Below are 24,383 nucleotides of genomic sequence, written 5' to 3'. Positions count from 1 at the left end.
TATTTGAGAGAGAGAGGAGAGAGCGGGGGTGTCGGGGAGAGAGGAGAGAGAGAGAGAGAGAGAGAGAGAGAATGAATCCCAAGCAGGCTCCGTGCTGTCAGTGCAGAGCCCAACACGGGACTTGATCTCACGAACCACGAGATCATGACCTGAGCCAAACCAAGAGTGGATGCTTAACTGACTGAACCACCCAGGTGCCCCAAATGATTTCTTATTTTTTTTAAATTTTTTCAACATTATTTATTTTTGAGAGAGAGAGAGAGAGTGTGTGTGTGAGCAGGAGGGGTAGAAAGAGAGGAAGACACAGAATCTGAAGCAGTCTCCAGGCTCTGCGCTGTCAGCACAGAGCCGGATGTGGGGCTCGAACTCACGGACTGAGCCGAGGTCGGATGCTTAACCACTGAGCCACCAAGGTGCCCCCAAAAGTGCTTTCTTTTTTTTTTTTTTTAATTTTTTTTTTCCAACGTTTATTTATTTTTGGGACAGAGAGAGACAGAGCATGAACGGGGGAGGGGCAGAGAGAGAGGGAGACACAGAATCGGAAACAGGCTCCAGGCTCCGAGCCATCAGCCCAGAGCCCGACGCGGGGCTCGAACTCACGGGCCGCGAGATCGTGACCTGGCTGAAGTCGGACGCTTAACCCGACTGCGCCACCCAGGCGCCCAAAAGTGCTTTCTTAATAGGTACTACTCTTTCCAAAATTCCTGGAGGTATAAGAAAGATGACACCACTGAGATTCTATACATGGCCTGTGATACTCCATTGGAAACTTCTGGTCTCCTTGCCTACAATAAATGTCACACGGTAAGGTTTTTACCAGATCCAGCACAAATAAAAGGCCAAATGTACATTTAACTCTAAATGATCCACTTCTCTTTTCCGTCACCACTCAATATTCTTGAATATTCGAACCTTATAGCAGACTTAAGTGTTAATCAGTAATGTACATATTTTTTACGTTTATTTTGGCATACACTTTCAAATATCCCAAGTGAGTCCTGAAGTAACCTACACAAATGTGGAAAGAAGTATGATTGATATGATCATCAGTTATGATATATATCAGTTATAATATCAGTTATGATATGATCATATGATCAGCAGTTGGTTTTCAAACCTCTGGAATGATTTTAAGAAGGTCCAGTAACTTTTTTTCCAGCTTTATTGAGGCATCATTGACAAAACTGTAAGATATTCAAAGTGTATATATGATGATTTTGATGGAATGGAAACATTTTGAGAAGATTCCCCTATGCACTTAATTAACATATCATCCCCTTACATATTTACCCTTTTTATTTTCGGTTTTCTGGATTTTGGGGGTGGGGGGAGGGTAATTTGTTTTGTTTTTTGGTGAGAACATTGAAGTTCTGCTTTCTGACAAATTTGATTATATAATATGGTGTTGTCAACTATGATCACCATTAACTCGTTAGATTCTCAGACCTTATTCATCTTATACCTCACCCTTTGTACTCTTTAATACTTCTTCCTAATTCCTTCATCCCTTAGGCCCTGACAACCCTTTTGCTACTCTTTTTTGATGAACTTCATTTTGTTTAAAGACTCCATTTAAGTGATCCTGTGCAATATTTGTCTTTCCATGTCTGACTTATTTCATATAATATAATTGCCCTCTGGGTTTATCCATGTTGTCACAGATGGCAGGATTTCCTTCTTTTTTAAGGTTGAGTAATATTCCTGTGTGTGGGGTACACATTTTATTTATCCATTTATCCACTGGCGTGGATCCACTGAGCACTGGAGTGCAGATATCTCTTGAAGGTAATGGTTTTGTTCTTTGGGATATATACCAAGAAGTGGGATTGCTGGATCTTACGGTAGTTCTATTTTTTTTGGTTTTTTTTTTGTTTTTTTTTTAATTTTTTTTTTGTTTTTAATTTTTATTTGTGAGAGACAGACAGAGCTCAAGGTGGGGGAGGGGCATAGAGAGAGGGAGACACAGAATCGGAAGCAGGCTCCAGGCTCTGAGCCATCAGCACAGAGCCTGATACGGGGCTCCAACCCACGAACAGTGAGATCATGACCTGAGCCAAAGTCGGACACCCAACCGGACTGCGCCACCCAGGCACCCCTGGTAGTTCTATTTTTAATGTCTTAGGGAACCTCCATGCTGTTTTCCAGAGGGCTGCACCAGTTTGCATTCCTACCAGCAGTGTGTGAGGCTTCCCTTGTCTCCATGCCCTTGTCAACATTTGTTATCTCTTCTCTTTTTGACAATAGATGTGCTAACCGTTTGAGTGAGACTTTCATTTTGGTTTTGATATGTCAGTAACCTTCAAATGCCTCTTAACACATTATCTGATGACATTTCCGGACCAGCTTATGATTCTAAAATGTGTGGTAAATGATATCTAGAGGCCATAAATAGATCTCTCTCCAGTCTTAAAGGTCTCCCCTTTCAGGACAAACCTAGCCAGTGGAGTCAGAGTACTGTCGTACTCAGGTGGAGGTAAAGTAAGGCAGACAGGACAAGTGAGATATGGAGAACTCTGGGGCTTGCCCTTCACCAGTGGGGCATACGTGGAACACGTGGAAAGTTAAGCTAGATTGGCTATCCAAATGACCGCCAAACTGTACCAAGTCAACTCTCAAAGTTTCAACTCTACATTATTTACAACAGAGTGTTAACGGGGCTTGAAACAATTTAAGGAAATGCTAAATAATGCATTATTTTCCACATCACCGTATCATGTAATAACATCCTGTCTGGCATGAGCAATTATTTATAGATCATACAGTGTACCTGTATCAGTCAAAGTAGTAAATCATCTGGAATAAGGCCTCTTGAAGAGAAAGTTTCTCTTTGACCACATTTGCAAATCTGGGCTGCCTTTTATGTGTTTTTGGTTATAGTTTTTAAATTTTTTTTTAATGTTTTATTTATTTTTGAGACGTAGAGTGTGAGTGAGGGAGGGGCAGAGAGAGAGGGAGACACAGAATCCAAAGCAGGCTCCAGGCTCTGAGCTGTCAGCACAGAGCCCGATGCGGGGCTCGAACTCCTGAACCGCGAGATCGTGACCTGAGCCTAAGTTGGACGCTCAACCAAACTGAACCACCCAGGCACCCCTGGTTATGGTTAAGTCTACTTATGAATGGCTAAACTATCCTTCTTCTAGGGGAAGCCACTCTAAGGGTAACTACCCTGCAAACAAGGTACATGCCAGCACGTCGCCAAAGGGGAGGGCAGACCTGTCAAGTTGGCCATGTAGATAGATGGCTTAGACTGCCTGCCAGCAAGACCTCTGGGTCACCCACCCAGTGGGAGTTCTCAAGAACTTTCCCCCAGGATGAAATGGTAATATGGGCCTTCAAGGATTGCTCGTTTGGGGGACTTTGGGTCTGTTGCCTTTCAAGATCCCCAGGAGATGAGCAGTTACTAGAACTTTGCCTCTTTGGAAGGTGGAAATGTTTTTCTGCCTTCTAAACTGTCAGCCATTTTTTAAGGATTGAGATGACCTTCCAAACATTTGGGTGTCCAGGCCATACTTATGTTAGAGGCTAACCATTTTAAGGCAAGCCTTGAGCGGCTTTGGTCTTTAGTGTTTTGTTTGTTCTGTTTTGTTTTTCCTATTAGATAGATTCTATTAGGTCTTCTATTAGAATTCTTCTTTTAAATTTTTTTTTTTAACCATTTATTTATTTTTGAGACAGAGAGAGAGCATGAACGGGGGAGGGTCAGAGAGAGAGGGAGACACAGAATTTGAAATAGGCTCCAGGCTCTGAGCTGTCAGCACAGAGCCCGACGCGGGGCTCGAACTCACGGACCGCGAGATCGTGACCTGAGCCGAAGTCGGACGCTTAACCGACTGAGCCACCCAGGCGCCCCCTAAATTATTAGAATTCTTAAACATTAAATAAAGCCAGTGCTGAATAGAAGTCTTTCTTGATTTATTTATTGCTTTTGAGGATTTGCTGTAAGGCTATCCCAGTAACCAGAAATGTAGCATGGCTCGTGCAGACATTTGTGTATGTGTGTTTTGAATTAAAACAATTTTTTTAATTATAAAATATTGTGTGAAGCATAGTTCTAGAAAAACTAGAAAATGTGAATAAGCAAAAATAAGAAGCACGTTTTAATTATACCTTTTAAAGTTCATTACTTACCATTGCTAATATATCCCTTACTGTGGTATATGTTCTTCGTGACCATTTTTTTAGACTTTTTTTTTTTTTTTTTTTAAATAAAACTGAGGTCCTCCTGCTTCGTAAGTTTGTGTTTTGGTGCTGAATAGTGAATGCATTGTACACATCTTTCCACGTCATGGGATACTCTTCCGCAACCTTATTTGGTATCTCATTGCATGGATAGTGCGTAATTTTTTTTAACTCATGTCTATGTCTGGTGCGATTTGAGACTTTGTGTAGAATGGGGATGGGACACGGATGATGTGACTGGGGTTTTAAAGAAACCCATCAAATGGTTATTTAAGGTTTATAATTATCTTGTTTAATCTCAAATGAACGACCTTGCCTAAGTGCCTGGGAGTAAATAGGTTATCATCTGTCATTATCTTTCATGCTCCCATGTCTTAAACATATGTCACGGAAGATGCACTGTGCTGGCTTTTGGGACAGTTCTAAATTAAGGAATAATTTTCAGATCTTCTTAGCGTGGTTGCTAATCCGTGTAAAAACAGTCGCTTGTCTTTTTACATTAATCTTTTATAGGTAGTGTGTATCATTTGCAATATCTGATGGTGTCTGAGCCCTGTTTTATTTTCTCTTTCCGAATTTGAAATGAGTTTTTGTTGTAAATTGCTTGGGAGTTACGAGTGTTGTTTTTGATGTGACACTTTAATATCTCCTTTTCCCAATTAAGAGGATCTCTGTGGCTTCAAGAATTGCTAGAGACACTTAAGTGGAAAGAAAAAGGAATATCATGGCAACCTCCTTTAAAGTAGAATTGGAGGGGCGCCTGGGTGGCTCAGTCGGTAAGCGTCCGACTTCAGCTCAGGTCACGATCTCCGCGGTCCGTGAGTTCGAGCCCCACGTCGGGCTCTGGGCTGACAGCTCAGAGCCTGGAGCCTGCTTCCGATTCTGTGTCTCCCTCTCTCTCTGCCCCTCCCCCGTTCATACTCTGTCTCTCTCTGTCTCAAAAATAAATAAAACATTAAAAAAAATTAAAAAAATAAATAAAGTAGAATTGGATTCTCTTATATTCTAAAAAAATTTAGGATATGCGTTGGTATCATTTTTCCTTCATGTCATATAAGAAAGTTGGTCTGGTGGGGTGTGTTGCTAATTTGGGGGATCTAGTAAACACAGCCTGCTTGAGAACAGGCAACCTTCTAGACTGTTAAGGCCCTTTGTTCATACGATCTGGCCATTCTTCATGTTTATGGTAGAAAAGCAGGAGAAACAGGTTTAAGTTATGTAACCATGTCAACTGCCAGAATTGACCCTGAACTTGGGGCACACTATTCTACAAACAGCATGAATTCCTCTTCATATTAGTGGAACTTCTCTTCTATGGAAACTTCCTTTCCAGTTGAGCCAGGGATGTTTTTACATCAAAATTAGCCGCCTTCAGTTATACATGTATTTACAGGTTCACCTATAGCTTAGTGTAAATTTAAGCAAACCCACGAAGAGGTGCATATTTTTCCCATGAGTTAGATGTCAGTAACCGTTCTCCTCCACTTCTGAATTATGTGGCAAATGAATTCAATGCTTGTACTAACAATTTTACACATGCCTGCACTCCACGCGTGTGTCAACATCCTCCTGCCCCATGTCTGGGTCACATGGCAGTGATACCCCTGTAAATTGAGCCTGGGGGTTCTGGTTGAGGAAGGCTTTCTGCAGTCAGTTTTATTACTTTTTAATTATTTTAACTTAATCTTTGTTAATCCCAGTCTCAGGATTGGGAGATCTTTAATGGCTGTTTAGAACACAGATTGGCAGACTATAAGACCTGGGGCCAGATTCAGTCTGCAGCCTATTTTTTGAAGGGCCATACACTAAGACTTTTTTTTTTTTTTTTTTTTTTGAATGGTAGAAAAAAAATCCGAGCCTAAAGTATTTATTGCCTCCCCCTTCATTGAAAGTTAGCTTACCCCTAGTGTAGAACATCACTTTGTTAGGAGGGTGTTTTTGCTTGTTGTTTTGATTCTGTTTTTAATTTTATTATTTTGTTTGAGAGAGAGAGAGAGTGTTAAGGAGGGGCAGAGAGAGAGAGAGAGGGAGAGAGAATCCCAAGCAGTTTCTTCATTGTCAGTGCAGAGCCCGACACGGGGCTCAAATTCATGAACTGTGAGAGCATGACCTGAGCCAAAACAAGAGCTGGAAGCTTAACCGACTGAGCCACCCGGGTGCCACTGTGTGTGTGTGTGTGTGTGTGTGTGGTGTGTGTGTGTGTGTGTAGTGTGTGTTAATGGTAGATACTCTGTTAAAGATACCTGGATACAGGCACCTATAGTTGAAGTTTTATTTCATTTGCTAAACAAACTTCTATCAAAGTGCCCATCTGCCAGTTTCCGGCGATCTTTAAGAATGTGTAAAACAAAGTTATATTTTAATATACCTATTCTGGGGATATTTTTAAGCAGAAGTAAAAGTTAACTGAATTGTTTTCTACTCCTATTTTAGCTGACTTAAGTTCCTTTATCGTAACAGTGTGATGGCAGGAATATAGATTTGACCCAGGCACAAATAGTGACAGATTGCTACAAAGCATTGCTGTGTTGCCATTAAATACCAGCAGACCTACAGTCATAAAAACAAAATGCATCCTTATGAACCCTCTTCATTTAGTTTCTTTATTGTTTGGGGACCTAAGTTCATGTTCTTTGCTGATCATAGAGCGTGGGTAAATGTGCATGCGTAGCAGGAGCCGGTCGAGGTGGTCGGGGGGGCGAGAGGAGTTCAACTCCAAAATGCTTCTGCACCGGTTACTTGTGTGTCTCCTTTCACCCCACCCCAGCTCCTATTATCTGTGCTGTGTCTTAAAAATTTGTTTTGTTCTTGCTTTCCGTATGGGCCTGATGGTGGTAACAAGGAATATTTTTCAAGATCACATATTTCTGGGGTAAATCAGCAAATGGTTAGGATTTTTAATTGCATGAGCCATAAATTCTCAGTAGAGTCATTAAGCACTCTGAAATCAGCCTACAAGCTGATCAGTGTTGTTGGAGACACTGGAATGACTCAGGTCCATGAAGCTTTGAAAGGAGAAAGGCTATTTTCTTAATCTCCGCAGGAAATACATAACTCATACACCTCTTAGGCTTATCTAAACCTCCAACTTGGGAGGAATTAGGGAATGTGTCATTTGGTATACTGCTGATTGCCGAATATCTCAGAAACCACAGCTCAGATTTAACCTGGAGAATTGCAGAGTTATGTATCTTTAAAAGCAAAATGCATATTTAATGCCTTACACAGTGCATCGAGGCACTTACAAATGCAGATGAGCCCAGATTTTCATTTTTAGGAATCAGATTTATACCTAGCTCATTCTTTATGCATTAAACATTTTCATAGTGCAACTTGCCATGTAGAGCTGAAACTGTACTCATGTAATTTAGCCTTTTCAAAATGAGGTCTGTCATCACCAATGTTAGGACAGGGCTGGGATTAGGGTGAGGCGCCTTGGGTGCAAAATTTAAGGAGGTGCTCGCTGACTGTGCCAGCCCTATATTTACAAACCTTGAGGAGGGTGAGTGCCTTCTTAAATCCACACCCTATGTGTTTTTCTGGCCTCACCCTAGTCCCGGCCCTGATCAGGGTCTTTTGTAGGTACTTTAAGAAGGCACATTGCTGGGTCAGATCCTCAACTTACTGAATCTCTGGGATTGGGTGGGGGGGTGGGGGTGGGGGCAGGAATCTACATTTAACTTCTTAGTGCTTCAAACGCACATTGAAGTTTGGAGGCCTTCTGAGCTTGGTTGGCCAGGCTAAGGACCAGCTGGATAAAAGCTCCCTGTTAGCCTTAGGTTACAACTGGCCTGAGACAGTAACTTAGAAATCTGCCCAATTAACCAGCACACAAGAACAAGTAGGCCAGCCGGACCGTGCCACTTGCCAGGCCTGGCCGTTGTGTAACTGCTACCAGGTGTCACGCTGGAAGGCTTGGATCTTGATTGTAGCCAGAGCTAATGTAACTGATTATGTAATTTTGAGCTGTTCCAATTTTTTTAATTAAAAAATGGTTTATTGGTTCATTATTATCTCCATGTTCATTGTAAAAAAAAAAAAAATGAGAAGGTAAGTCAAAGAATGAAATTGAAACTCTCCGTAACCCAGGGATAACCATTGTTAACATCTGAAGTATCCTTTCAGGGTTTTTTTTCCCCCTCTACTGGATTTATATTTAATTCTACTGAAAGAATCAATCGTGTGGCATTCGGAAGGATGGGTGACAAAAAGAATGTTGGTATAAGGGCATCTGTCTTAGAATGTTGATTCCCGTTCTAAGTCCTATCCAGTTATCTTTCCCATCTCTGTGTAGACCCTCCCCCCCTCACCTTGAATCTCTGCGCTAAACAAAAATTCACATGAACAGGTATATGTGTGGCTATCTACGGCCCGCTATTGCAAAATAGTGGAAATGGTGCCCCCCACACAGGGAAGTCACCATTAGTCTCTTCTTCTAGGTCCCTTCTTGTGATTCTAATCGAATTCCTTTGACTCTGGGGACCTTGTTCTTTTGGAGGGGAATTAATTGTCCACGCAGCTCTGTCCCTGCTCCACATCCGAGGTACAGTCAGTAAGACATGGTTCTGCCCTTGAGTACGTAGAGTCTGATGGAAGAGGCAGACCAGGATGTCGTATAAGAGTGTCAGGTACCCTAACGTGCTGCAGGAACAGGGAGGAGAGACCAACCAACTTGGCTTTGGAGAGTTGAGCATGGCTTGAAAAAGGAGATGACACTTGAATGGAGTCCAGAGAGACCTGCCGTATGGCGCCTCCCGTCTCCAGCAAATAGCATTCTCCCTAAAGTTCCACTGTTTTTTTGTGTTCTGTCCTACTTTTCAGCCCAATCACACAGTTGCCCATGATAATTAAATGAGACTTGCCAGATGGATGCTTTTGCAAGACGATGGCTCGTCTTCTTGCTCTATTTGTGAAAGCTGGCATTGGATCCAAACTCTCAAGGAGGCCCCTACCTTGAGATCGCTTTGGAGTGCCGCTCTTTCGTGCATATTAGCCAAATGGCCTGCCCATCCGCGGGGCCAGGCTGAGTGGCAGGTGGGTGTGCCATGCATGCGGACACTCTGATCCCTGCCAAGCTGTTTTGCCTGCAGGAGGTGAGGTGCCGAGAGGTGGTTCTATAACATTCCCTTCCTTTGAGGGAGTTAGCTCCTAAGCTTCCAATCTGTCCGTCTTAACCTTCTTACCACGTGTATTTTCCCAGTCAGTTGCAACATACTCGATGTCAGATTCCCAGTGCGTTGAGTTACAACACATACACGTTATCACGTTATCTCAAGCAATTCGTACGTCACTGAAGAGAGTATTTAGAGTGGCAAATACAGTTAAATTAGGCGGTGGCAAACTTGATTCACCAAGGAGGGTAGGTGCTCTGAATCGAAAACGATAACTGAATCATTAACAAACTAATAACAAATAAATCTATTTCATTTCTGTGCATATCATTCTTCCTTCTTGGTGTGCTCTATCTCATTTAATTGTCATAGCATCGCTGTGAAAGGGGTACGGTCATTATTCCCACATTACGCACCAGGAGGCCTGATAGGGGGCGGGTTCCTGGTAAGTGTGGGCGCCCTTCTGCAGGCCCGGCCGCCACGTGTGCGGCCTTCCATAGTTCTGTGCCTGATGCTGTGCTAAGGATTCAGGGTGAGCATCCCCTCGTCCCTGCTGTCGGATGCTCACAGTCTGGCCTGCTCGTTCTCAAAGGGTTAGCAGTCTTCCAATGTATCTCCAGGAGAACAACCGAACGTAATAAGTTCATTTTCCTTTCACTTTAGAAATAATCTCAAGAATTTGCAGTGCTTTAGGGCACTCTTGATTGAATACCAGTTGATTATTGTAGTTACCCAGAAATGTCAAATTAGAGCATGCCTGCTGATACAATTTACTTTTTCAGTGATTGTACACAGGTTTAGGTGTATGTATGAATAAAACTCTCGGGCTGGCTTCCTGTCACAATTTTCTGTCCATATTTTGCATTTGAAATAAAACTTCGGAGTTCAAAGCCCGTATTGTATTCTACTCTTCTGTTTGGGTTTCTCTGTAAATAGTATGATTCCGTTCTTTCATTCGCACCCATTCCCTTCTGTCCCAACCCCCCCTCCCCTCACCCCAAAAGAGGACCTTCCTGAGATGGGCAGAGGGGACTTCTTTCCTGGGACTCCTGTTAATTTCATCCATTCCAGTCCATGCCATAACTGGAAATTCCTATGGCAGGTTCAGTGATGTGAAATTCTGGTGGCAGGAATCTTAAACCCGATTTCCACCTTCCCAACAGTCTGGCATCCTAACGTTCGGATTAGAAGCCGTCTTTCCGATTGCCCCTCACAGGACACAGAAACCCTGCCAGGTGGTCCTGCAAACCCCACTTCAGTCATCCCCGAACGGGGAGCTCTCGGGGACCCCCACGTCCGCAGTGTGGACAGTCCACGCTGGGGCTGGCAGCTCTTTGTAAGCCCCTCCTGGTCTGATCCTCACTTCTGCCTCCCTCCCTGCTTCAGATTCTCCCCTTTGAATGTGTTCCCTCTGGGTCCTCTTCAAACCTCAAGAAAGTTCTAAGGACTTGAAAGCAAGGGAGGGAGGAAGCCTTGGTGAGGTTTTCCAGCAGTCTGACGTATGACCGTCTCTCTTTTCCTGCAGCAAAACCAGAAATCCTGACTCATGAAAGTCTCGTGAGTGGCATACTACAGTGTTTGGTAGCTGGATTCCCGGAGCCCACAGTAGATTGGTATTTTTGTCCAGGAACTGAGCAGAGGTGAGGTGATGATTTTGGGTACCGCTTGACATGCGTAAGGGAAGGACTGTAATTTAGTTGAATTTCAGATATGTTTTCAGATTTTTTTTTTTTTTTGGAAGCTTTGTTTATTTTGTTCTTCTCTCCACGTGGCTTTGTAGGGGGCACAATTGCTATATTTTTCGTGGGAGACATTAATTTTGTTTGCTGAAAATGATTACTGAGCGACCTTCTCTATTTTGGTGGTTATCTTTTGGATTTATCACGCAATTTCTAGCCTGCAGGTAGATAAAGCAATTTTCCAGGACAGAGTAATTAGATTTCCATTCTCTACACAGGAGGTAATGTGTGTGGAAACGTGGCTGCAGTTACCATGAAAAAAATTACCTCAGAAGTTAATTGCCAAGTTACCAAAAAGTAATGATCGTGCAGTTACAACATACATATGGCATTTGTAAGCTGCGTGTTTTTAAAAGGTTTTCTCCTTGATTAGGTGCCCAGCCCCCTGAGCAGAGCACATCTGGCATTGTGTTTTCCTCTCCCTCGCAATCTGCACTTAAGCCTTAAATTGTCCTTTCACATTACCTGAAGATGAAATGGGGTCAACGTTGCTGTTTTTATCCATCAAACGCTATTTTGTGCTCAGGCTTTAAAAGCCCAGTGTAACATCACCATTGAATAGTCAGGATAATAATAGGAATTTTATTTTTCACAGAATAGACCTCTTTATCACGACGAGTTGGAAGAGGTTACGTAGGATTGTTGTTTTCAGCGGAGTTTTAGTGGAATGTTTTCTTTGGGGAACAATAAGGAGGGCTCGAAACCCCTGGAAATGCCCCGGCAGTGGCAGTAACCCCAGCAGTTACTGTGATGTGTGCAGCAAATGTTTCTGGAGGGCAGCTGTATGCTAGATGCCGGTCTGGTGAGCAAAACACACCTGAGTCCCAGCTTTGTGAGTTTATGTCTAATGGGTAGAGGTCCGCGAAAGATGAAATGAACAGCTACCGTAATCGGGTGTTAAGTGCTAAGGGGAAAAATAAAAGGGGTTAGGAATAGAAAGGTATTGGGCGTATGGAGGACATAATTTAAAATAGGGTCGTCTGGGTCTAGCCCCTGATGGGCTTTGCTGCCTGGAGTACGAGCCGATGGTACAGCTTCTGTCTCCCTACCTGAAACCTGGAGCTGCAGGGTCTCAGCCGCTGGGGATTTGGGGGCCGCCCTGTCTTCATCCTTGTAGACTTTAACTCTTTCCTCCTCTAGGCTCTTCTTTTTCAACGCTCATGTGCCGTTGAAACCGGTCATGAAACCGCTCAACGGAATAGGTGTTTGAATCGGGATTCGAACTCCTGTCTCACTCCTGGATCTTCTTGTCCACCATGCTGTTCTTTCTCACTGTTGCCGGGAACCTAGTGCCCATCTGTCCTCCCGCTGTTGGTTGTAAAAGGAAATTCCTGATTATGACCTGCTAACTTAGTTTGAAAAGTATGCCAAACCCATTGTATTTCATGATGGTTGATCTTTCTGGAGTAAATCGGGTTGTTATTTTTCTTCCCTCTAGATGTCCTGTTCCTGTTGGGCCACTGGATGTGCAGATGCAAAACTCATCTGTATCACCGTCTGGAAAACTAGTGGTTCAAAGTTCCATCGATTACAGTGCTTTCAAACACAATGGCACAGTCGAGTGTAGGGCTTCCAACAATGTGGGCAAGACTTCTGCCTTTTTTAACTTTGCATTTAAAGGTAACAGCAAAGGTATATTTCTTTTTAATCCAATTTAAGGGGATGTTTAGGCTCTGCCTGCCATATCAATCATGATTTTCAGTCCATTCCACCAATGGCCATGTCATTTCTGGTAATTTCTACATTGTACCATGCTGTCATCAAACTCACTTAGTTTCATTCTGCACTGTTTGTTAATAACACGTATGTAGTGATTTTAACTGCACACTTTATATTTACGTGTGTCTGTGCACATATGTATGCATGCATGCACGTGTGTGTGTGTGTATAAAATGAATTGCATATTTCCAATCATTTCCATTTAAAGGGGGGTAGAGAAAAAATAGGGGAGTATATTTACCATATAGCCAAACATAACCAGAATTAGAGCAATTTAGAAATTTAAATTTAATTTAAAATTTTAGTTATTTAAAATCACATTTTAATAATTTTTTTTCTCCATTTTATTTATTTTTGGGACAGAGAGAGACAGAGCATGAACGGGGGAGGGGCAGAGAGAGAGGGAGACACAGAATCGAAACAGGCTCCAGGCTCCGAGCCATCAGCCCAGAGCCTGATGCGGGGCTCGAACTCACGGACCACGAGATCGTGACCTGGCTGAAGTCGGACGCCCAACCGACTGTGCCACCCAGGCGCCCCTAAAATCACATTTTAATACATCGCCAGGCACTATATCAGAAAGCTAACACTGCCTTTTATGAAATCACATCAGTGAACTATTTCTTTAATGTCTGCAAAATTTGAATCATGAGTGACTACCTCTGCTAACATAAGTTAAATGATCCTTGTGGACAAATTGATGAATTGGTATGAAGTTAGAAGACAAAGAAACCGGGCGCCTACATTCTTAGGGCTTAGTTTTTGTTTTCTTGAGTTGGCACAGATGTGTGCCAAAAAGTCGTGTGTTTTCAGTTTTGAGTAATGAAGGAAGAATCTTCCATGTTCTTCATCATAGATTTTTTTTTTTTTTTTTTTTTTACTCAGGCAATGAAAGAACATTTTAAAAATGTTTTCTTACAATGTTTCTTGGTTGTAAAAGAAATTCTTGCTCAATGTAGAAAATTTGGAAAATGCAGGGAAGCATAAAGAGGAAAGTTTAGACCCTCCAGAAAGGAAACTTCTTAAAGCTGTCCAAAGCAGGAATTTGGTTGAAGTACAAAACTCATCGTATGTTGTTTTTTGTTGACAGCGGCATAAAATTATTCTTGTGCTACAGAAATCTCAACCTCCACAGGAGCCTGGTTTAAGTTGTTATTTGAAAAGATTCCTTTGAATAACAAGAGTAAGATAATAAGCGAGGCAAGGAGTGGAGAATGCCCATGGCTTTGAACCCTGCCATGGGCTGTAAAATGGGAGATGGGCGAGTTTGGGGTCAGGTGGTTGTGGTAAAGATCCGTCCCTGCTAATAGATGGTGATTCCACATTCCCCTTTCATTTTAGAACAAATGCATCCTCACACCCTGTTCACACCTTTGCTGATTGGTTTTGTGATCGCAGCTGGTATGATGTGTATTATCGTGATGATACTTACCTACAAATATTTACAGGTAATCCTTCCTTTGCTCTCTCCCCTAATAAGCGCTGTAATGATTGAAATGTTCATCATTAAAAGACGATATACCTTTCCCTTTCTCCCCCGACCAGAAACCCATGTATGAAGTGCAGTGGAAGGTTGTCGAGGAGATAAATGGAAACAATTATGTTTACATAGACCCAACACAGCTTCCTTACGATCACAAATGGGAGTTTCCCAGAAACAGGCTGAGTTTTGGTCAGTATGAAGCCGGGGCTTTCCGTGTAACCTCTTTGGGTGCGCATAACAAAGACTTTAGGGAACCCCGGTAACTTCCTTTGTTCTGTTGCACCTGAAACCGCGTTTTCTGTGAAATGTCACCACCTTTGATAGAGTTGGCCTACTGCACATTATAGGGAGATGTCATGGACAGATTTGTCCTTACTTCCGTAACAGTTCCTTAATTGTTGAGTTTGAGATTACGCAGGTGGTCCGTTGGCCCCAACACCACCACGTGCTCTCTTCTCTTCCTTTCTGCAGGGAAAACCTTGGGTTGCCGGTGCCTTCGGGAAGGTGGTTGAGGCCACTGCATATGGCCTGATTAAGTCGGATGCGGCCATGACCGTTGCTGTTAAGATGCTCAAACGTAAGCTTTTCTCCTGTAGGCTGCTGCATGCCCTCAACATTGGCTTGCCAGATGTACTTTTTGCTAAAATGAGATCTCTCTAATTTTAGCAAGTGCCCATTTAACCGAACGAGAAGCCCTCATGTCTGAGCTCAAAGTCTTGAGTTACCTCGGCAATCACATGAATATTGTGAATCTTCTCGGAGCATGCACCGTTGGAGGTAAAGCCATGACCAAATTACCTTTTATTATCTTTCAATGATCAAAAAGGGGAACTTTTAATACAATTTCGACAATGCTCGATTACAAGCTTCTTGCAAGATTTTTGCCCAGGTTGTTACCTCTTGCTCGATTTCACGCCTCTGCTCCCAAAAGTGTGTTCTTCAGAGTGTGTATTTGAGTTTTATCGTCATGGGTGGGACAGCCCAGGACATACCCTAGTTACTGTCACATATGTTGCCTCGACATTGACCTCCTGAGTATCTTGAGAATGTCTCCTCTCATCCAGCACGTCTCCTGATCTTGCAGGCTTTATACTTTGCTGGACATTTGTAGTCACTAAAGGGTTAACATTCATTTGCACGTCATAATTAAAGATAGACTTCGAAGCCTGCCAGTTCTCAAATAATGCACCAAATGAGGCAGGCACTTCACTTCTGCAAGAAAATAAATTTCCAGTCTGAAGCAGTTCTGACGTAGAGCCTTCCATCAAGGATTTCTGTGATGTTTCCAGAAAACATGTTGGTCCAAAGGACCAGATGAGCCATCTCCCTCAAGATGTACAGAGATTCGCTGTCAAGTTGACGGCCCTCCATAATTTCTTAAAACAGCCCCCGTGAAGGTGGCATCACATCATGCATGGTTCGCCAACATGCCTGCCCAAGTGAATTAGTTGCCTGTTAATAACTTCAGGGCTGCAGTTGTAGGCACGGTCACATATCAGCTGGCTGTTCCGTTGTGGTTGCTTTTTTCTTATTATGCAGTTTGTTTCTGCATCATTTCCACAATAACGGTGGGAGAGGGTGTGGAGCCCCTGCAAACAGAAGTGAATCAAAGGATTCATGGAGGAAATTTGATAGTCGTACAACATTGAAAGCGGTAACTTTTTGTAAAGCCAGCAGTCATGCCTGGCTCCAAGCACTGACATGCTGACATCACTTAGAAAGTCTGGTAAAGGGGGCTTGCTTGTTCAGTTTGACCCCACAGAATGCTATTTTTTTGCCAGCGGTTGTCAATAGGTAGGATTGTATTGGTACTAAGTGGGCTTATCAAACGAACCTGAATGTTAATGGTTATGATCACTCCTGAGTGTAATTATGGGGGGGGGGCAGCATTGTCTATATATCTCATCTCTCTTTATTTAACCTTCTCTTATATGCCTGTAGGGCCCACCCTGGTCATTACTGAGTATTGTTGCTATGGTGATCTTTTGAATTTTTTGAGAAGAAAACGTGATTCATTTATTTGCTCAAAGCAGGAAGATCATGCAGAAGTGGCACTTTATAAGAACCTTCTGCAGTCAAAGGAGTCTTCCTGGTAAGGCTGATTTACATAAATAGCCTGTTGACAGGCAGTTCGAGGGGTCATAAGGGTTTGCAATCAAGGCCGATTGTTAAAAAAAAAAACAAACTGAACAGAGATACTTCGAGGCACAAAATCAGAATTATTAAATCATTTAGATGTCACCAGCAATTTAGAAAGTTCGAATGGTGTTTGTAAAGATTTGAATAGTGTTAAACTTAGATTTCCGTTGAGTTTTTAAAATGCATCTTTAGTTTGCTTCAAGGCATTGGTTCCGTTCAGTTGAATGAACTCTGTACCTGTTTCTCTTAAGACTCTGTTCTTGTGTGTCATTTCATTCACCCTGTCGGGCTTGCTACTGTATTGTTGAGTTGGCTCAGTAAACTTCTTGAAACCTTTAACAGAGTGGCAGAGAGTTCTGAACGTATCTCTGCATGTAGGTTTCTCACCAATCTACCTCTGAATTATTTCTGTATACCTTGCCCTTTTTGAAAAAACTCATCATGCTATAAAAAGGCACAAAGACTAGCACATTTTTAAAAGTTCTATACCTTATTTTCATCTGTTTTATACTTAATATAGTTCTGAATTTGAATGATGTGTAAGGAGCTTCAAATTCCTTTAAGGAGGATGAATGTGGCTTACCAACCAGAATAGGATTCTTCTCTGCCATACCTTGCCCGTTCTTTCCAAAGGTTGAGATCCACCATTTATGAAGGTTTCCTAGATTCACCCAGAGGCCAGCAGAAATCATACTCCTCCCTTATGCTTTATATTTCTGAAATTGTGTATTGGATTTCTCCTCTGCCTTTTATTCACTCTGTCCCCCTGCATTTTGAGATGGCAAGACGTTGTCTTTCGAACTTGACTCCAGGCCCTCAAGAAGAGCAAATATTATTGGTGGACGGTTACCTCTTAAAGCCCTTTTCTGTACCTGCCGTGGCTAAAGTTTTAAACCCCAGGCGAAGGCTTTTTGTTTTATTTTTTTTTTTAGCCCAGTAAATTTGGGTAGTGTCAGGTGGTAGTAAAATACAGTACAAACCACCTTTGGTTAGTTTCTCCAGAACATATGCTCTTTGTATAAATAAATGAGCCACTTTGCCTTATTTCTAAAAACCTTGGCCCCATAGATATTTTTCAACTTTCTGAAATAATGGCCTAAATTGTTCAATCCGATGTGGTGTTCTTTGTGCACTGGGATCCCATATGGGACTGGAACCACCAGCATAATCTGAAGGAGATTGTTGTCACAGTGTTTCTATGCTAATCAGAAGCAGGAAGTACTAGAAATCTTGAAGACTTTCCAGCCAAATGTTGCAGATTCAAGAGGTCCAGATGGTTCAGAAAATCATCCAAATTATTGGTGTTTATCTGAACTAAACTTGGTTTTTTTAAAACCTTCTTCCATCAGTCGCTATATGTTAACGATCCCTGCCTTCCCCCCATAACACATCTCAGAAGTTCTTGCCCTTTGTGTCTTGTCTCTTTCATCTTGTCTCTTGGGGCTAATTTAGAGAGTTTAAGGGGATGGGGGTTAATTTTTTTTTACTCTGTTTCCCCATTAAATCCCTGGTGTCAAGAGATGGGGAATTTCTAATCCAAATCCCATCTACGATTGAACACAAAACATGCCGTCTCATTCCTGGGGATTGGACCCTAATGTTGAATATTAAAATCTCCTATTTTATGGACAAGATTTTCTTCACTCAGACTTGGCAGTACTTTCTTTGAACAAAATCAGCCTGTTCTGTAAAGAAGGGAATGAGGGGATAGAGCCTGCCCCGTGGGTACTCCCCTTTTTCCCATTTTGTCCAGTCATGATTTGATGGATGGATATTTCCTCTCTCCCAGCAACGATAGTACGAATGAATACATGGACATGAAACCCGGAGTTTCTTATGTTGTGCCAACCAAGGCAGACAAAAGGAGATCTGCCAGAATAGGTGGGTACCTTTTTCATTTCGAGAGGATTTCTCATACTGCTATGAAATATAATACCATGCCCCATGGTGGCTGGTTCCCCGTTACAGTAGCCCCCAGTAACAGTGCCAATGTTGAATGGCAGTTAAGGGTTCCAAGTGGGTATTGGGGTCAGAGCATTTGTTACTGTGTATGCGCATCTTACTGCATGTATGAAATATATGTGTATCAAATATGTACTTTGCATGTCAAAATGTATCAGATACATGTTTTACATATCAAAAACAGGAGATTTTTGTATTAATTCACGATCCTGCTCCCCTGAGGCCCCAGGTGATGCATATTAACTTTGTGCTTGAGCACTTCCGTTTCCTCAGCACCGGGGAGATGACCTGCCTGCACGTTCACATCAGTCCCTTCGTTACCAGCCCTTTGGTATCCCTGTTGTCACCATCTTCTGTTTTCCTTGCTTTGAGGTTTAATTGCTAACAAAGTCCTTCTCCTCCTAACAGGCTCATACATAGAAAGAGATGTGACTCCCGCCATCATGGAGGACGATGAGTTGGCTCTAGACCTGGAGGACTTGCTGAGCTTCTCGTACCAGGTGGCCAAGGGCATGGCATTCCTCGCCTCGAAGAATGTGAGTGGGCGTGGTTCCCGGGAAAGCACTCCCACACCAACCCCCCCCCCCCCAGCCCCAAGCCCCACTTTGGAGCCATAGTTCGAATGCACAGTGTCATTTTAAAGTGCAGTAACCAAAAACAGAGGAGATTTCGTTTCTTCATATTCCAACTGCTGTCTTTTTGGAATTCCTGGTCTCATTTATAAGCTTTAAAGTGCAAGCCTGTCTAAATGAGCTTTCTATGAATATTTTTTTTTTATGCATTGAATTCATTTAAAAACTTTGGCTTTTAGGATACGGGAGCTGCTCTTAGAAAATAGAGAGAATGATTTCATCAGCAAAAGGAAGGGGTACCTCATGCAGTTGCAATGCTTGGTGAAGCACATACTTGGGCTTTATTGAAGTTGGACCTCAAATATTGTATGGTTTATGAAGTGTGGGGGAATAAAGGAGTCAGAATGATAAGCATTTGGGGAAAAGATGGGGATGGGAAGAGAATGATAGGATCAAAACAAGGAACAGAGTCTCTGGATGGGTGAGGGGGTGCCCTAGCAAATGGGACTGCAGACTAGGAGGAGGTAACAGATCCTCCCCGTAAGTGTCACTGGTGACATTTCCAAACAATTACCAAACTAAAAGAGGATGTAGGATGGCTGAAATAAAGAGCCTCTTCCCTGTGTCCTTGGGAGACATCAAATTGAAGTTGCAAACACATTTCAGAAACTCTATAAAAGGACATTCAAAAAGAAGCATGCAAAATGAGTTTTCAGTTTAAAAAGTATGATGTGACTATTTATAATGTATTTTCCTGTGAATGAAAGCAGTCCTAAGAGGAAGAAAATGTATTCGAGTTGGTTTTGAAAGCGATTGTAGTAATTAAGGTCCTAACGATGCGAAACACACATCATTCAGAGCGTAATTTAGATGTTTATTTTTGGTGCACCGAATAGTTTCAGTGCGAAGCCAAGTTACTGGACCTGTGTGACAGAAGCAGCATCCTAACGTGGCACGTAGTTTTCATTCTTGAGGAGTTTAAAATAAATGTAAATGGTTTTCTTTTCTCTCCCACTCTCCTAATAGTGTATTCACAGAGACTTGGCTGCTAGAAATATCCTCCTTACTCATGGTCGAATCACAAAGATTTGTGATTTTGGTCTAGCCAGAGACATCAAGAATGATTCTAATTATGTGGTCAAAGGAAACGTAAGTACCCGCTCTCTGCTTGACAGTCCAATGAAGGATGTTAGTCTCAAGTTTTTCTAAGAATTGCTTTTTATGAGTTTCGTAATGCAAATCCTACCTTTGAGATAGCATGCATTTTAGCAGTCAAATTAAGTGTCCTTCAGCAAAATTTGCATGGTATGCTGAACATTACTACAACTAACATTCCGATAATAGAATTCCTAATTCTAATTGTGTAATTATGGGGCATGTGAAGGAAACAGAAATAGCCTTAATTTTCATTATAGCCTGAGAATAGCAATGAACTCTGTTTTGTTCAAGTGAAACAAATGTGGGCCTGAAGGTCACAGCGGGGGAATTTTATCTGGAGATTGACATGCTATGTGAAAAGATTAAAATCTAAGGTTATGTTCAGAATTAGGTATGTAGAATGTTGGATCTTATAACCAATAGAGAGCATATTAAATAGTTTCGTAAGTAATCATGGGCTTATAGAACATAGTGATTTTACTTCAGAGTGCTTTATTTCGTTGCCAATTTTCATTGTATCCTGAGAACAACCCCTGGGTGTTAGAATGCAATGTCTTCACTCTTTCAGAGTTGGAGAAACTAAAGCTCAGTATGTTTTATATGTTTTAGTAATAAGCATCACTGATTCTGAGATGACACAGGTCGGTTAAAGGCTGAATCCAGAGCCCATGATCTACAAAGCAGCATCCCGTTAGTGTGGGAAGCCATATAGTCCCGTGTATATATTCTTCTGCATCTCTTTCCTAGGCCTGTTTCCCCAGTCCAGATTTATTCCTGATGGTAGCTGTGTGTGTGCCTTAGGATAATGAAATATTTTGTCCTGCGTTACTGTGGCCGTCTCTATGGGTAGGCTGTACTTGGCTTGGCTTTACAGAAGTGTTTCTGGCTTTCCTTCCTGATCAAGGCATGTATTTCTAATAAATCTCTTCTGATGCTGCACTTCATTATTACGAGGGTTAATGAAACCAAGTTCTCTCCATCCCGGTGCATGCACTACTGGAAGAAAGAATGAGAGGTAGTCCCCGATCCAGGCCTTGGAATGTTGACAGAAGGGCAAGAGGAGGAAGACGGCAGTTTCTGGACTGCCGTTGCCGAGCTCGAATCTGGTTCCATCATTTAATGGCTCTGTGATGTTTGGCAAGAATTACCCGGGGCCTCTCAACCTTGCATCTTTTTCTCTTCTTGGGAAATGATACTGTCACCTGACTCATCAAATTGTTAGGAGGGTTAAATGAGTGAATCTAGGTGAAGTGCTTAGAACTTTACAGAATTCAGGTGCGTTGCAGCCAATATGCACGTGGCGCTCGTTCTTCTGTCTGTTCTTTATAGATGTCTTATGTGGGATATAAATAATCATGACAGTGGTTATGCTGCAGCTTCTTAATAGCTTGTGATTGGTTCGCGACCTGTAACGAACAAGGATGGGTTAGGTCCCACCAGGCTTCTAGATTGTGGGCTCCAGCTCAAGTCTGTTGCACGAACCAATTACAGATCTCTCTTCACCAGGCAAGGAGGATTTATGGGACAAGTTAAAAGCAGGGAAACTCCCACAACATGTTACTGCCTCAGATTTGCTACATCATAGTCATGTGACATCTCCCCGTGTCAGCTTCTCAGCAAGTTCTTCCATTCCTCGTAGGTTCTTCGTCATATTTCTGCGGGTGAAGCCAGCAGATACCTTGTCAGAACATTGTCTTAAATGCATAAAATAAAACCTATAGGATTACCAAGAAAAGCAGTTAAATTGGAATATAGTTATCAAAGTATTAAAAAAGGATATTTTTTGACATCAGTACGCGTGTTTCTTTGTTACACAGAATAACCTGTTCTAGCCGTGGGTCTAAAAACTGATTTCAAAGTGGTGATGAATGTAAACACTAATCATGATGGAGGTGTCTGCAGTGACTGTTGGTGATGGAATCACAGGACCTGCTGACATTACTGGGCTTTATTGCTTTCATCCAGAACTTAAGGAAATGCTAAACTTCATTTAGAAGTTAGTGAAAATAAGAATGTGGGCATTTTTTTCCCCTTCCAAGTCCACAGGCCCCTGAGTTCAGGACACCTTCAATCTCAGGTTAAAGCTCCCTGTAGGAACTTAGGTATAAAATCTGGGAGGGGATACTGGAAGGTGTCCTTCCTTCCTCCCTTCCATCCTTCCTTCCCTTTCTTTCTTTTTCTCTGTCTCTTTTTCTGTCTCTTTTTTCTCTTTTTCTCTCTTTTTCTCTCTTCCTTTCTTCCTCTTCTTTCCTTCTTCCTTCCCTTCCTTTTTCTTTCTCTTTCTTCTTCTTCTTCTTCCTTTTTTTTTTTTTCTTTTCTTTTCTTTTTTCTTTTCTTTTTTTTTCTTTTCTTCTCCTTTCCTTTCCTTTATTGATTCGTCATTAATTTTCTTGTCTTTTTGTCTTTTCTTTTCTTTTAGTTGTAGGTCTTTCTTTTTCTTTCGGTTAGTTTCTTTCTTTTCTTTTCTTTGTCTTTTCTTACTTGTCTTGTTCTTTCTCATTCCTGCTGGCTAAAATAACACTAGAAAAACAAAATTGTCTTCCCAGTTTCAATCCTGAATGGATTAAGAGAAGGACTGAGTTAGCTTTTTGTGGTAGATTAAGATCCAGGAATCCAGAATGTCTGTAAGAGCAATAGTCCCAGCAAGTCTGACTCGATTTTAGCAGAGAGAGTTCAGGATGTGAAGTTCAGCTGTTGAATGTAAAGACCAATCTGCCTCTTGCCACCTTGGAATAGTCCTAGTCACCATGAGCCACCCCTATTTATTGTGTGCTCGCTTGTGCAAGGCAATCGTTTAGAGATTGGTCTGTCGGCAGTACTGTGGGAAGCACGTTTGCCTACGTGATCTCATTTAACCCACCAAACACCTCGTGAAATATGAAGTATTATTTTTGCTTTCTAGCAGACTATATTGAGATTGTCTTTTTAAATTTTTTTTTAACGTTTATTTATTTTTGAGATAGAGACAGAGCATGAACAGGGGAGGGGCAGAGAGAGAGGGAGACACAGAATCTGAAACGGGCTCCAGGCTCTGAGCTGTCAGCACAGAGCCCGACGCGGGGCTTGAACTCACGGACCGCGAGATCATGACCTGAGCCGAAGTTGGACGCCTGACCGACTGAGCCACCCAAGGCGCCCCGAGATTGTCTTTTAATTACAGATACTTGTGACCTTCCCAGTGTATTCATGAAGGATGGTTTGGGTTTCATAGGACAGAAAACCCAAAAGAAAAGTAAAAGAAGTGTAGTAGCAGCAGGCCACGGCTGGTGTAGAGGTTCTGTGAAGCACTCAGGACCAAATCCTTTTACCCTTCCATTTTCTTACATCTCTGGTGTAGCCCTCCTGTTCTTGGCCCAAGGTGGCCACTGGATAGCCAGCCACCACAGTCGGAAGGCAGGGTGGAGGAGGGATGAGAAGGGAAAGAGCAAAGGGCACATGCCAGCCATCTTTTAAGAAGGTCTTCCTATAGTTGCCGTATCATACCTACAACCTGGTGTCCAAACTTGAGTCGCATGGCTACACCAAGCTGCAAAGGAGCTGGGAAATGTCATTTCTATTGTGGGAGGCCATGTTTCTCTTATCGGGGAAAAGGGAAAACACATTCAGTGGTAACTCACAGACCTCTGTTACTCAAGGCCAGTGGCGGAGCCAGGATTTGAACCCATGTGTCTGCCTCTCACGGCTGTGCTCTTAACCACCATGCTGTATTGACTCAATGTCCCGCTTTTGAAAATGGGGATAGGATCGTGTGAGCCCCCAGTTTCAGAGGTAGTAGGAGTCATCTGAGGTCCTAGGGGAAAAGGCTTTTGTGAGATGGCCGGCAGTCAACTTCTCACCCTCACCCTCTCAGCAGGAGCAATGTCTACAGGAATTTTTTTTTTTTTTTTTAGCTTCTTAATTAACCTGGCCGAATCTGTTGTGCTTCCATTACAGGCTCGGCTACCTGTGAAGTGGATGGCACCTGAAAGCATTTTCAACTGTGTGTACACATTTGAAAGTGATGTCTGGTCCTATGGGATTTTTCTGTGGGAGCTGTTCTCTTTAGGTAAAATGCCTTGCCAAAGGCACCTTGGTTAGACTCAGCATCTTCTTTAAGGTTTGTCAGTGTCCTGCTTGCTTATTAGTAACGCTGATTTGCAAATTGTTTGTGCCTCAGGAAGCAGCCCCTACCCTGGAATGCCAGTCGACTCTAAGTTCTACAAGATGATCAAGGAAGGGTTCCGAATGCTCAGCCCTGAGCACGCACCTGCTGAAATGTAAGGGCCGACACGTTTTCCTTCAGATAGTGCTTCCCCTTTTATTTTCCTTTACGAAGATAGAA

At 42.4% G+C, this 24,383-nt stretch overlaps 1 protein-coding gene across 1 annotated transcript in view; it reads left to right on the top strand.

Moving 5' to 3' along the window:
* The window catches only part of KIT (KIT proto-oncogene, receptor tyrosine kinase), an 86,671-nt gene that overhangs the window by 58,437 nt on the left and 3,851 nt on the right, over positions 1-24,383 (top strand). Inside the window, 13 exon segments of the mRNA XM_030313854.1 lie at positions 10,816-10,930; positions 12,468-12,649; positions 14,090-14,196; positions 14,294-14,420; positions 14,703-14,716; positions 14,718-14,808; positions 14,898-15,008; positions 16,173-16,323; positions 18,160-18,251; positions 18,741-18,868; positions 19,931-20,053; positions 23,996-24,107; positions 24,219-24,318. Of these exon segments, the coding sequence (XP_030169714.1) occupies positions 10,816-10,930; positions 12,468-12,649; positions 14,090-14,196; positions 14,294-14,420; positions 14,703-14,716; positions 14,718-14,808; positions 14,898-15,008; positions 16,173-16,323; positions 18,160-18,251; positions 18,741-18,868; positions 19,931-20,053; positions 23,996-24,107; positions 24,219-24,318 (1,453 nt within the window).

Source organism: Lynx canadensis, chromosome B1 (genome assembly GCF_007474595.2).
Source record: "Lynx canadensis isolate LIC74 chromosome B1, mLynCan4.pri.v2, whole genome shotgun sequence".
NCBI classification, from domain to species: Eukaryota; Metazoa; Chordata; class Mammalia; order Carnivora; family Felidae; genus Lynx; species Lynx canadensis.
Note: the sequence above shows the minus strand (reverse complement) of the source record. Positions and strands in the feature narration are given on the sequence as shown.